The 13197-nt window shown below is 41.5% G+C and overlaps 1 protein-coding gene across 1 annotated transcript in view; it reads left to right on the top strand.

The window, feature by feature from the left end:
• The window catches only part of FAM13A (family with sequence similarity 13 member A), a 125501-nt gene that overhangs the window by 39779 nt on the left and 72525 nt on the right, over positions 1-13197 (top strand). Inside the window, 1 exon segment of the mRNA XM_066548049.1 lies at positions 6831-7003. Within this exon segment, the coding sequence (XP_066404146.1) occupies positions 6831-7003 (173 nt within the window).

Below are 13197 nucleotides of genomic sequence, written 5' to 3'. Positions count from 1 at the left end.
TGGTTGTGTCTTCTGGCTCGAGGCCTGTACATCTTACTGCTTTTTGGCCTACATCCCATGCAGACTGCAAGCTTGCAGCATTTTGACAGAGCTGCCTGGAGAGCTGCACAGGGCTGGAGGGTGAAGGGATTCTCTTAGGCAAATGTTCCTGACCTCCTGCAGAAAAAGGGCCTTAAGGTGTTGCTGGTTCGCTTCAACAACCTCCTGTTGTGTGTGTGCCATGGAGAGTCACAGGCTAAAATAATCTTACTGCTAGGTTGATTTCTTAATTTTTCATGTTTTTAGGACAGAATAGCTTTGGGTTCAGGTTACATCTTTCTGGAGTGTACAGTTTTAATATTTAGCCTTCAGGGGAAGTTTGGAGTTTGTTCACTGAATCTGCTTTGTTTAATAAGAGACATGATTTTGACCTTGAGGGTTTACTAAAACAAAATTAATGGATTCACTGTCAGTGGCAAGTAAACTACCTCTGGAGCTAGAAATGCCATATCTGCATAGCTGTGCTTGAGTGTCATAGGCTTTCTGAGAGTATTTGCTAGCTCCTTACCTCTGGAATTGAGCAGTGTTAGCAAAATGTGTGTTTACTTTCAAGCATTTGAGCAGTTCTGCTGTTCACTGTGGCTTTGGTCAAATATGGAGGCTGTGGTGCTGTTTCCTGAGCTGTGTCAGGCTTGGTGCTGTGACCCCTGCTCTGGGGAGCCTGTTCAGTCCCCAACAACCCTGGATGTCCCCCAGGACACAGGTGGCCCGTCTGGCTGCCAGGGCACTGCTGACCCATGTTCAACTTGTCATCGACCAGGACGCCCAGGTCCCTTTCCATGGCACTGCCTTCCAGCCTCTCATTCCCCAGTCTGTCCATAGATCCAGGGTTGCCCCATCCCAGGTGCAGAATCCAGCACTTTGCCTTATTGAGGTTCACATGGTTGGTCATTGCCCAGCCCTCTGATTTGTTGAGGTCTCTCTGCAGAGCCTCTGCGGAGGAAGTCAATAGCACCTCCCGATTTACGGTCTTCTGCAAACTTTCTTAGTATCCCTTAAAGTCCTACGTCCAAGTAATTCATGAAGATGTTGAAGAGCACCGATCCTAAGATTGAGCCCTGTGGAACCCAACTAGTGACAGGTCTCCAGTCTGATGTCACCCCAGTCACTGTAACCCAACCCATGAGCCAGTTGCTCACCCATCCCATGATGTGTGTATGCAGCTGTGTGCTGGACATTTTGACCAGGATACTGTGAGAGACAGCACTGAAAGCTTTACTGAAATCCAAAGGATTCCCTTGATCAACTAAATGGGTTACCTCATCATAAAAGGAAATTAAGTTGGGCAAGCAGGACTGGGATGTGGTTTAAAGGAAGATGATACTCATCTCTTTGATTCCAAAGGGTCTTGCTCTCGTTAAGACATCTGAATTTGCATAAAACATCAGAATTTCATTGAACTTCAAAGCTTCGTACACTTTAGGGTTGCATCAAATTTATAACTTTGATATCTGAGAAGAGCAGAGTGCAGAGGAGGTGTTTTAGTCATCCAATGCCTAAAAATACAAGTAGAGTAAGAGAAAGCCAAATTTGGCAGTGGCAGCTGCACGTATTGTAAAGATGACCACATTTATCGTGACTTTACGGTTTCAGTACGGCAGCTAATCAAGGAAGGATTTCAGGCTTGGTTTTGAGTGTGGAAGAGAGTTGGTAGCTAAATTATTTTTCAAGTATGTGTTGACTCTGCTAAATCTGGAACAATTACAGAGCTATTGATCTTTGTCTCCCAGTGTCAGTAATTTGAGATGATGAGGCATCTTTAATTTGAGAAAAACTTCACAACTGTAATATTCCTATGTGGTTTTAAAATCAGTATCTTAGGTGTAGGTGAAGTGATGAATCAAGGTGGATTTTAGTGACATTTTTACGTTTCACTATTTTCTGAATAGAATCTATGTTTTGGGGAAGCATTTGGGCACAAACCCATTGTAAGACAGCAGCCCTACTAAGGACAACTTTACTGAGGGACACCAGTTGTCACCAGTCTTGACTGGGACATTGAGTCCTTGACCACTCCTCTTTGGATGCAGCCAATCCTCACCCACTGAGCAGTGCATCCATCAAATCTATGTTTCTGCAGTTTGGAGAGAGGGATGTGGTGGGGGCTGTGTCAAAAGCCTTGCAAGGTCCAGCAGATAATATTTGCAGTTCTTCCCTTGCCTTCAGCTCTACTGTTACGGAAAAAATGGCAGAATAATTCAGGTTGGTTTGGATTATGTTGTTCCACAGCCTCTCTGACCTCTTTGTCCCTACTGGTCTAGTCCACATAGCATTCAAACCATGACTTTGGCACTTCCTCACACACAGAAATTCTGTGCTATGTCCAGTAATGTACTCACACCCTTAGTAGGACCATAGGAATAGAAAGTGAGAGAATAATGTAAGAAGTGTGAGATGAATGTAACTGAAAAATCTCACTGCAGATTTATCCCTGCCTTTGAAAGCCATTTGGGCCTAAAGTATATCTATACTCAGAGCTGCAGGAGATTTATCCTGTCCAGATTCATCCCAGAAGTCCTTTACTGCAATAAAATGGTGGTGGAGCTGGTGTTGTGTGAGAACTGGCTGCAGTATGAAATTTTGGAGACCAACACAAGTACAGCATAAATACTCGGTCTGTTCACTGAATGACTTAAAGGGGTTTGCTGTCTCAGCAGGAATTTCCACCAGATTCTCTGGGGCAATTCAAGATGACCTAAACCCTCTGGCAAAATCTGCCTCCAAACAAGGCCTGGTGTAATTGTCATTACCATTAACTTTGGCAGAGAGCTATAAACTGTGTGTATGAATGGAGTGACTGGAATATATTTGTTCAAGAGGTTTCAATGGGCAAATACCAAGTATGGGTGACTTTGGAAGGTGGCTCATTCCCTGGTCATTTGACTGGGCAGAACTGGTTGAATCAGGTTGATTAGCTGTCAGGAGTGAATTACAGCTGGCTAATGTTCTCTCTTTCTCAGTCCTTCATGAAGCAGAGGTAATGCTGATGAGTGGATAGATTGACATTAAAGCTTTGTGCTGATAGCTAGCCAAATTGAGACTAGAGTGAAAAAGAAACCAGCATTCCAAATTTCCATGCATTGCTCAGCCATGCCTGTGTTTTTCCAAAGAAATGTACCTTTTTCTATTCCATGGGATAATTGTATTGATATAGACAACTTCTAAGTTGAAAAGGCACTAGGGTGACAAGGTATGAAGCCTTTCAAAAAGTCATAGGGACCTCTATGCTTTGGTGGACAGCTGTAAGAATTCCATTTGTGCATTAAGCAAATTTTCTCTTTTCTCAAGGGAAGTTTCTCTTGTCTGGAAGAGTGCTATGTTCATACACCTTTAAAGAAAAAAATGTGCTATTTATGTTATAAATACCTGGTGGGTTTTTTAAGGATTACCTTATCCTAATAATATCTTTATTATCCTTTCAGTGATGACATTTAAGTATAAACTCACAGCTAGTTTCTTCCAAAAGATCTTCATTTAGACTTCATAATTACTTAACTCAAATGGGTATGAATTGTCCAATTATTTGGACATGTTCATGCATAGCTTGAGATACTGGAAATTTTTTGTTTTCATACTTGAGAACATGAGCGAGGTACTCAGAAGAGCAGGATGACCTTTGCTAAGGATTTGTCTTCAAACCATGTTCATTCATATGCACAGAGCTCTCCAGACTCATCTGGAGCAGCTCCTGTTCTTCAAGAACAGAGAAAGATTACTCACCATACCACATCAGATCTTTAGAATATGTCAGATTTATCTTTGATCTTTGCACCCAGGAGCTTCTGACACCTCACAAGGAGATGAAACATCCCTGTGATGCAGCCAGTCAGTTATGAGGAATTTTGCTGTTGGTATTGTGTGGGATGATGTCACTTGGCTGGTCAGCTTGTGCCTCCAGGTGAAAGGTTTTCTTGCACTTTCTTCAACACCCATCATGATGCCTGTTTATACTGGTCATAAAACTGACTAGTTTCTATTACAACTGCAAACACAGTTCCTTGCATCTGAACTTTGAGACAACAAAACTGGACAGCCAAATGCAGGATGTGCGGTGTAACGTTTCCTTGGAGTTTTCTGGTTTTTGGTTCTGTGCTTTTGTTTTTATTTTGTTTTTATTATTGTCTCTTTGATTGTCAGTAGCATCTGATGCTATTTTGCTTGTATTTGGCTGAGAATGAAGATGTACTTTAAATTACAGAATGGCAGACTTCAGCAGAGTCCATGCTTTCAATGACCACAGACTGTAGCTATGCTGTAACAGCCCACAAGTTATCTGCTTCAGGCTGAGTCTGATCTTTGTGAAATGCAATTTGAGGTTAAGCTTCACCAGAGAAAAAACTTTCAGGAAACAAAAATCAAATTATTCTTTCTTCAGCCAAAGCCTATTCACTAGGCTTGTCCTTGGATTTATTGGTGTCATCTTCCAAAGTGAAGCCTTGTATGTATTTACAAAGATTTATAGATGTATGTTTGTTTAGTGGTTAGATTTTGCCAGGGACAAAATGTTGCTTTCACAGACACCACACCACACCAGGCATCTCAGTATGCAGCAGGTCATATGTTCTTGAGCTGGGCTTGTTTAGCCTGGAGGAAAAGAGGTTGAGGGGTGACATTGTTCTCTACATGTACTTGAAAGGAGGTTGTAGCCAGTTGGGTTCTGGTCTCTTCTTCAGTGCCCCCAGACCCCAGGCCCTGCTGCCTCCTGTTGTGATTCTCTCCTGTAGCACTGCCATTGTGTAGCTCCCTGTCTGCCTCCCTCTGCACAAACAGGGCTTTCCCCTTTGAAATCACTGCACTGCTGCTGTTTTGTGGCAGCTGAGAGGCACTGCCTGGTGCCCATGTTCTGTGTGCCCAGTTCCATGGTGCCAACAGCCAGAGGCTGCTGCAGGTGATGGGCTAACAGAGTGCTGCTGGAACCAGCAGCGGTCCAAAGGTGAGATCCTGACTTCAGGCAAAATGCCCATTGACGTCAGCAAAGTCAGCATCTTACTCAAAGCAAGCAGTCCAGAGGCTGAAACTGGGAAGCCCTCTCAATATTTCTCTCTGATTTCCCTTTGCACTGATACATATTTTATTTTTCATTTTATTATCTACAAAGCTCAGTAAAAAGCAGCCTTTTGTCCCATGAAACTTTTCAGCATGCACAAAGCATTTGAAAGCAGCTGTGAGTAGAATGAAGAACTAGAAACAGAAGTAAATAAATTTTACCAACAAATCTTAGGGTAAGCCAGGTATGAAAAGAAGTTCAGAAGTTCTGATTTACTGTCCAGAAGATTTGTGACAACTACAGCAGGCAGCAGAACTGAGAAACAAATGGATAATTAAAGTCATTAGGAGGCACCAGCATTATTTCTTCAGAGAAAAAATTGTTACGGAAGAGCCCGTGAGTATGTGCATAGGTATAGTCAGTATAGTGCACTTGAATTTTGAAAATGTTTTAATGGGGTTGTCAACAGTTCCTAAAGAAGCAAAGATTCTTTAGAAATCTGTATTGTGATCAGAAGGAAAAACTTTTTATGGATTAATAACTGGAAAGCAGTAAAAAGATATGATTGGTTTAGTGGTGGAGAAAGGTTTTCTGAGAAGTACCTTAAGGATCTTTGTTGAAATCTGTGTTATTTAACTTTTTCCATAAAAACCTAGAAAATACTCAATGTACTACTAATAGAAAAGTATTCAAGGCAGGAAAAACTAAAAGCTACAAGGCTACAAGGACTTTCAGAAGGCTTCTAATTTACTCTTTATTGGGTGAAAAACTGATTAGTTGAGTTTCCATCACTATGTGCTAACTATGTCCACAAAACCCCACAGATTTTATAAATGTGTATACTGATGAGCTCCAAGTTAAGCAATCATGAAAGCAAATTAGGAGTTAGATTTTTATGAGAAGCCACCACTAAACCTGCCTTCATATATAATGCCACATGAAGTTCTGACTACATTTTAGAAAGGACTTCATAGTAGGTGAAAAGGTGTAGAGAAAAGCAACAAAAATGATCAAATATGTGAGTCTGCCTTCTATAAAATGAGAGCCCAGACAAACTAATATTTTTCTGTCTGATTAGAGACCTCTACTGGAGTAGTATAAAGTCAGGATTGGTATGGGGAAGGTGGTTAAGGAACAGTTACTGGCAAATTCTCATAATTCAAAACAAGGGAAAGATTATGTCACCATACCTAAAATAGAAATGCTTTTCAATCAATTTTAATCAATGTGTAACAATGTTGCAAAACTCCCAGCCGTGGGGTCTTGCAAAGGCTAAAACCAGAAGTGAACTCAAGAGCAAACTGAACATAATCACAAAGGTTAGGTTCAATGTTTGCTGTTAAAATGAGGGGCAGACCTCCAAACTAGCTCTTCTCCCCTTAGCATTCTTAGGGCACATGTTGATATCAATTGTCATTAAAAAGGGTGGAAAGGGAGTTGAGAAGTGCTATAATAATTGCTGTTAACATTAGTTTCTCTAGTAGTGTCAAGAAGCAAATTCAATGCAAACTTTTTTAGTCTGTCTGCTGTGATACAGAAAATAAGTATTTATTTTACTTAACTTTCTTTTCTTTTTTTTTTCTTGTCCCTGCTCTTTCAATAGACACACCTTTATTTTTCTTTAAATAGTCTTTATCAAACTGAGTGTTTGATTTATATGTATTTTGTAATTCTGTTTTTCACCTTGTCACCTTTGCTGTTTGTACACCGGTACAGAATGTCTTTCAGTTACAGATTATGTGAAAGGGCTGTTCTGGCCTTTCTTCTTTTTACATTTCATTTTTCTCTCTCCTTGCTTCTCTAGATGACCAAACCCCCAACGGAACGATCCAGCCAAATGTGCCTATTGCCAAAACCAGGCCAGTCAGACGGAATGCCTCAAGTCAGCCTCCCATTGCCAGACAGTGGTTCATGTGGCAAGGAGATGGATTTAGCAGATGAAGTCTCCTTTGTTAACAATGATGTGTTTTTCTCCAGGTTAGTGTTCTTTTTTTTCTTTTTTTTTGTCTTTTTTTTTATCTTTGTGTTTTCCTCTTTGCTTGTTTTATCCCTGCATCTCTGGCTCTGGGTATTTTGAACACTTAAACAGGATACTGGGGTGTAAGATAAATTAATGTGCCTTTTCTGGTTGAATCCACACTCCAAAGCCAGCTGTGTGCTTTAGTTTTCCTCTCCAACATAAAATTTCAAGCATAAGAAGGTAGCCAGCTTGGTGAAGAAGTGCAGGTGGACAGGTCTAATCTACAGGCAGGCAACAGAAATTACACCAAGCACAAGATGCAGCCAAAAAGTGTCTCTTGAATAATCAAGTGTATTTGATCTGCCCAGTTTAAGTCTTAACAGATGGCTGACTTTATTCTCATTCTTAAATCCAAAAAGGAAGGGGCTTTTGTAGGGTTTTCTCTTTCTGGCAAAAATTGTGCTATTGATAGTACTACTCCATTCAGACAAGAAGAGTATGTGTAGAGTACCTATGCAAGTATCTTTGGGAATTTATCTGTGAGAGTCTATTGGTGTAAAGCATCTATAAAAGTATCTATCTAAAAGAGTATTTTGAGTTTTGATTGCTGGCAGATTGTCTGTTGGGTGAACAGGTAATGGGCATTTTGCTTTCTTGTAAAGTCCTTCCCTGCACATCTGGCTGAACTGGGATTTTTTCATTATTCTCCAGATATTGAATTGAGTCTGCCATTCTCTCTCCTCTTGTGTCTAGTGCAGCACATGAGGGATTCAGGTTACTGTGGGAAATTGCAGTGTGCTACTGAAATATGGAATTGGCCTGATGTGGGAAATAGTGCTATTCACATGTCATGGAACAGAACACTGCAGTGTCCCAGCACACCAAGCAGGAACACAAAGCAGAGGCAGTGCTGCCAGACACGTAGCTGAGTGACTTCACTGTGTAAGCAGGAGATGTGTGCTATTCTCAGCACCAGAGCAGACAGTTTACGAGACAAGTTAGCAAATTATGCCCTAACACTGGATTTTGGTTCATAGTAATGGTGGTGAAGCATAGGTGTTGAATTCAGTTTCTAGCCCATGGCAGGCACACATGCTCTTTAACTCTGAGCTATGTTATGTGTGTGTCACTCTCCCCAAGCCTCCCCAAAAATTCCTGCAGCCAGAACGCATCAAGTTTGTTTACACGGCTTCATCAATCCATATGCTTTTCACTGAGATGATTTAGAAATCAATGATCAGAGCAGGTCACCTGGCAAATTGGAGAAGGCAATACAGTTCTAGCAGCTAGACAGGGCCAGGCAGGTGGGGCCGTGGCAGAAGTTCCAGCCTCTGGTGTTGATATGCTGGAGGCTGGCAGAGAGTGTGCCTGTAGTCTGGTTTGTGTTCCCAGGTGTAAAGGGAAATGAAGTGCCCAAGGGTTGAAATAAAGAACTGCCAAGTCTCATGTCTGGGAAGGTGTGTGTGACTGATGTACTTCATGAGGTACCCTAACAAATTGCCTTTCTTTTATGAGAACAGTCCCCAACCAAAGTAATTATTTGGTGTAGGGAATCCTGCTTTCCTGTCAATGTGTAATTGCTTTGAAGAGTACTGCTGAAGTATGGGACAGTTGGGCCAGTGCTGGCACAGGACATTAAGCACCAAATGAAATGTGTTTGTAATTAGGCAGAAGCCTGATCTTCATGCTTGGGCCTTGGGTTGAAAGATGTCTGCATCTCTTATTTTATCTGGGAAATTAATTAACTGTAGAAATTAATTCTCTTGTCATCCCATTTTGTTCAAGAAAGCCCTAGTTTCCTGTCCTGTCACTCTTCTGTACATATTTACCTAATTGCATTGAATATCTATGCTTCCATTTGCTTCTGGTACTTTTTTGTCAGTGATCTACTGCTGCTGCTGAAAGAGAAGGTAGGTAGTGTTTGCTGTTTTCTTTGCAGCTTCAGGCTGGCAGCTTGTTGGGCAGGATGGGCTGTAGACCAGGGGAAGAGCAGAGAGAGGTGTTTAGCAGACCTGACATGCTTGGGGGACTCCTGTCTGTGCAACAGGCACAAACCTTGATTCCATGGCATCAATGTAGAGCTCTGATATATCAGGAGTGGTTTTAAACCTGCTTTTGGCAGCATTGTGCCACTGCCATGTAATTTAAGCCCACAATGAAGTATTACCTGGTGTTACTTCAGTGCAAGGCTATTATTAGGAGTTTTCACCTTTTTCAGCAGGAGGACTCTGGCATCTGACCTAGATTACAAAGTGCTTTGCAAACACACTGCTATTCTTGTTGGGGGGTTTTGTGTCACTAGGTACCAACAGTTCTAAAATAAATCTTATCATTAATTACATGTAATTACCAGATAAGTTTTAGTGAAACGACTGTATCTGCTCAACTATGATATGATCTTTGTTAAAAAAGAATAAAGGTTGTTTTTGGCAGTGATAATCATTTGCTGTTTCATGAAAACGCCTGTGGTTTGTTCCCTTTCCATGCTCAGATACCATGATATGGGTGGATTAGAAGAGGATGAAGGGCTACACGGAACAGTAGATGCAGTATTCCGCTTCTAGCAGCTTTACAGGTGTAACAGTGAGGAAGTAACCACCCACACCAAGCCCCTAAGGCTCCCTCCAGCAAGGATTGCAATCTTCAATAAATTTTCCATCAGTTCCATTTGACACTAGAGCCTTCAGGGAGAAACTAAGAGACTTCTGGTTGATTAGTGATTTTTAATACTATTTAAAATGCCTCTAAATATGTGTCTTCATGCAGTTGTCCTTAAAATGAAAATCCACACATTCAGTAGCAACTACATTTGTGACTATGTCTTTTATAATGACTTACCATTTTTTAAAAATAGTGAAAGTCATGTTATGCCTCCTTACAGGTATGATATTCCTCATTGCAGGAATTTTTTGATATGCAATACATCAGTTGCAGTCAAAACATTGCAGAGCATAAAATCTGTATCACCTTCTGTTCACAACAGTTATCTTAAGAAAGTGTTATAAGTTATGTTCTTTTTTTCTGAAAAAAATAGCTGGATTAACCCTATATACCTGTAGTCCCCACTAGCACATAATGCATGTGTTGTTTTGAAAATTGCCTCATTATTATAGCTGTATGCCAAGGGCAAACTGCTACTTAAGCAGCAGCAGAAAAGCACATGTATGCAGCTCTTGAGTAAATCCAAAAACAGTGGAGAAGGAAAGAGAGAAAGGAAGGAAGTAGAGAAGGGGCAGAAGAGACTGGTCCTCTGAAAAAATGATTAAAGTCTTTAGGCAGTATGCAACCTGTTGCTTACTTCTATGAGTCTCATCTGATTTTTGGCAGAGTTCCTGTGCAGAACTTCAGGGCAGCCAAACCTCCAGAGCCTGGGAACCACACACGTCCTTTGTCTTTACCTGGATGAGGGCCACAAGACACACACTGCAGACTCAGGAGCTGGGGAAGGCAACAGCTCTTGGAATGGAGAGTGGGCTGGAGGGAATGGGCCACCCTGGGACCTTACCAGACCTTCAGTGAGAGGGGTCTGGAGTGGTCCTGCAGCTCTGTGAAGATGAGAGTCTCTGGATCCCTTTCTTTCTTTCTCTGTCTAGAAGGAAGAAATCAAAGCTCCGGTTCATAGATAACTGCAGTAGGAATTGGCATGATTTAAAATATGCTTAGAGGTACTAAAACTTCAAATAACTGCTTCAAATAATAGATTCAAATGGCTTTTACTTCAGGGTTAGATATATTAAGACTTACATGGATACAAAGGTGGCAGGGCTTCTTGCAAGCAATTCTCTTGCCTTTTGTGCTAAACTTTGTATACAAGCAAAGAGAAGAGAGAGCCTTCAGGAAGGAGGGAAAATGCTTCCTGCAGTCAAAATGTGAAGCAGGGGATTGAGGATGGTGAGCATAAATGTCTTTCCTGATACTGGCTCAGAGGTGCAAGCTGTCTGCAGACTTTGGTTGACACTATGCAGGATCTTTTGTCCAGGAAAGGCTGCTGAAATATGCTTTGCTGTTGTTTGTGTCTGTTCTAGCACTTGCTGGAGCTGCATCTCTTTGCACTCCTGGGACTGTTTTGAAGAGAGATCCTTCAGTGGGAGAGCATCCTGCTGTTTGTTGTGCTGTTAGGCTCTGTGCATGGAAATATCAAAGGAGTGCAGCTGAGTACCCATCCTTGCCTAGTAATGGTTGGGTGCTGGGGAATGGGTGCATGTATGGCAGGCAGACTTTATGAGAAACACTGTGCAGCTCCTCAGAGCCACAGCTTAGAGCAGCCACAGCAGTTGTTCAGTGAGCCAGCCTTCTGTACTTTGTAGCCACATCTTTGTGTGCCAGAGATCACAAATTCCTGTTTGTGACTGCCATCACAGCTGCAATGAGATGTGCCAGCACAGGTAATGTTGTGCTGGCTTTCTAACACGTGCATGTTCTCAAAGAGAAGGTTTGTTTACACATCAACCTTTTGTTCACAAAAATCCTTATATCTGGCCTGTGTCCTGAAAATAAAGGAACCACATGCGTGGTAGCATCCCTAAAATAAAGGGTTGGTTAATGTACCCTGCTGTGCCTTCTTCTTAATGACACTGTGTATTTTCACTGCTAGTTATTGAGGTATGAAAACATACATCTATTTGTACACTGAGAAGTTTGTGCTTACTGTAAACACTTGCCCTATTTATTGGCTTTCCTCTTAGCAGCTGAGGTTTAAAACTGAGGCAAGCCAAAACTTATCATTATTCTCTGGCATGTGATAAGAATTGGCCTGTTCTTGCCAGAACAAATCAAACAGGGGGGCTAGTGTTGTTTGCTTAGCTGACTGGTTTTGTTTAGGTTTGGGGTTTTTTGTTTTTGAAGTCTGTCATGCCAGTACATTCAGTCCCCATCAAAAGTAATAATTTGCCTTACCACTGAGGAGCCTTGCTGCCTGGTTTACATAAGGGATTGCAGCCAGGCAGCAGGCAGGGCTGTCCTGATTCTTCAAGAAAACGATTCAAGAAAGGGGTAAAGGTCTGCAATGTTGGTAGGGAGGTGGTAAGCACAGTTGCCTTCTGCATCATTCAGCATGCAGCAGCCTCTGGCAGGCTCTGTTCTGAGCCCTCAGAGAGAACATTTTATGTGAAGTGTTGTTGCTTTTTGCCACTTTCTCTCTTTAGGTTGTGTTGAGTTAGTTTTTCCAATCTGACTCATTTAACTTTGCAAGTACATTTGTCTCCACCCTCCTATGCAATCAATTCCCTTCTTTCTTGCATTGTGGGATGCTGGCAGCAGGAACTGCCTTACATAATGCGCTGTTAAGAAAAGCAGTTAGTTTTCTAAAAACACAGTCACAAAGACATGTGATTTCTGTGTCTCTCCAAGGCAGGTGACTGTGAATGGAAAATCAGGGTGTGGCCTGAGCTCTTCCTGGGTTCTTCTCCCCTGTCTATAGCCCAGATGTAATAACAGTTACAGACCCATGTAATTATGTAGATTTTTTCCATGCAAGTCACCTGGGTGGATTTCAGTGTACTTTTCCAAGCATTTGACCTTTCTCTTCCACCCTGCACAGGTTACTCCTTTAAATTAGGCTTTGTCCATCACACTATTCTATTTTTCCTTTATAATTCTAGCCATTTTATCTTTGTCTCTCTTTGCAAGATTTACATGGTGACAAATTATGGCTTGTGGTATGTAGAATATTTCGAATCTGATGCCCTGACCTGTGCCACAGAAGTGGAGGTTCATCTTGTAAGCAAGAAGAATCACATATGAAACAAGGATCTGGTGACTATTCGAGGTGAAAGGCACATATGCACTTTTATTGTCATAATGTGCATATGGAAACAAAACTTCTTTCGGTCCATGAGTCAAGCCAAGCCATATTAGCTTTTCCTGTTTCCTGGGACAGCATCCAGCATCCAGCAGCCTTAGAAATCAGGAAGGGACTACAGTAAATTCACAGTAATTGACTAACAAAGCTGGAAAAAAATTACTCCCTTTCTGTACCTCAGGCATTGCTCTCTCAGCTAGAAGGATTTTTTATTTTGTTATCTGCTTTTGCTGTGAGGAGGAAGTCCCTACATCTCATGAAGCTGATGGCTTTCTGATACCAACTGGGTCATATAATAGATGTGCTGAGGAAATAAAGGACAAACATCTGTATGATTTTTAGGTAATTTTTAAACAAAAGAATATGTGACCTTTTATTGGAGAACACAGTGAATCATAAGGAGTTTAGGTC

This window comes from Molothrus aeneus, chromosome 4 (genome assembly GCF_037042795.1).
Source record: "Molothrus aeneus isolate 106 chromosome 4, BPBGC_Maene_1.0, whole genome shotgun sequence".
Taxonomy (NCBI): Eukaryota; Metazoa; Chordata; class Aves; order Passeriformes; family Icteridae; genus Molothrus; species Molothrus aeneus.
The sequence above is the reverse complement of the archived record's forward strand: the minus strand, read 5'-3'. Positions and strand labels throughout refer to the sequence as shown.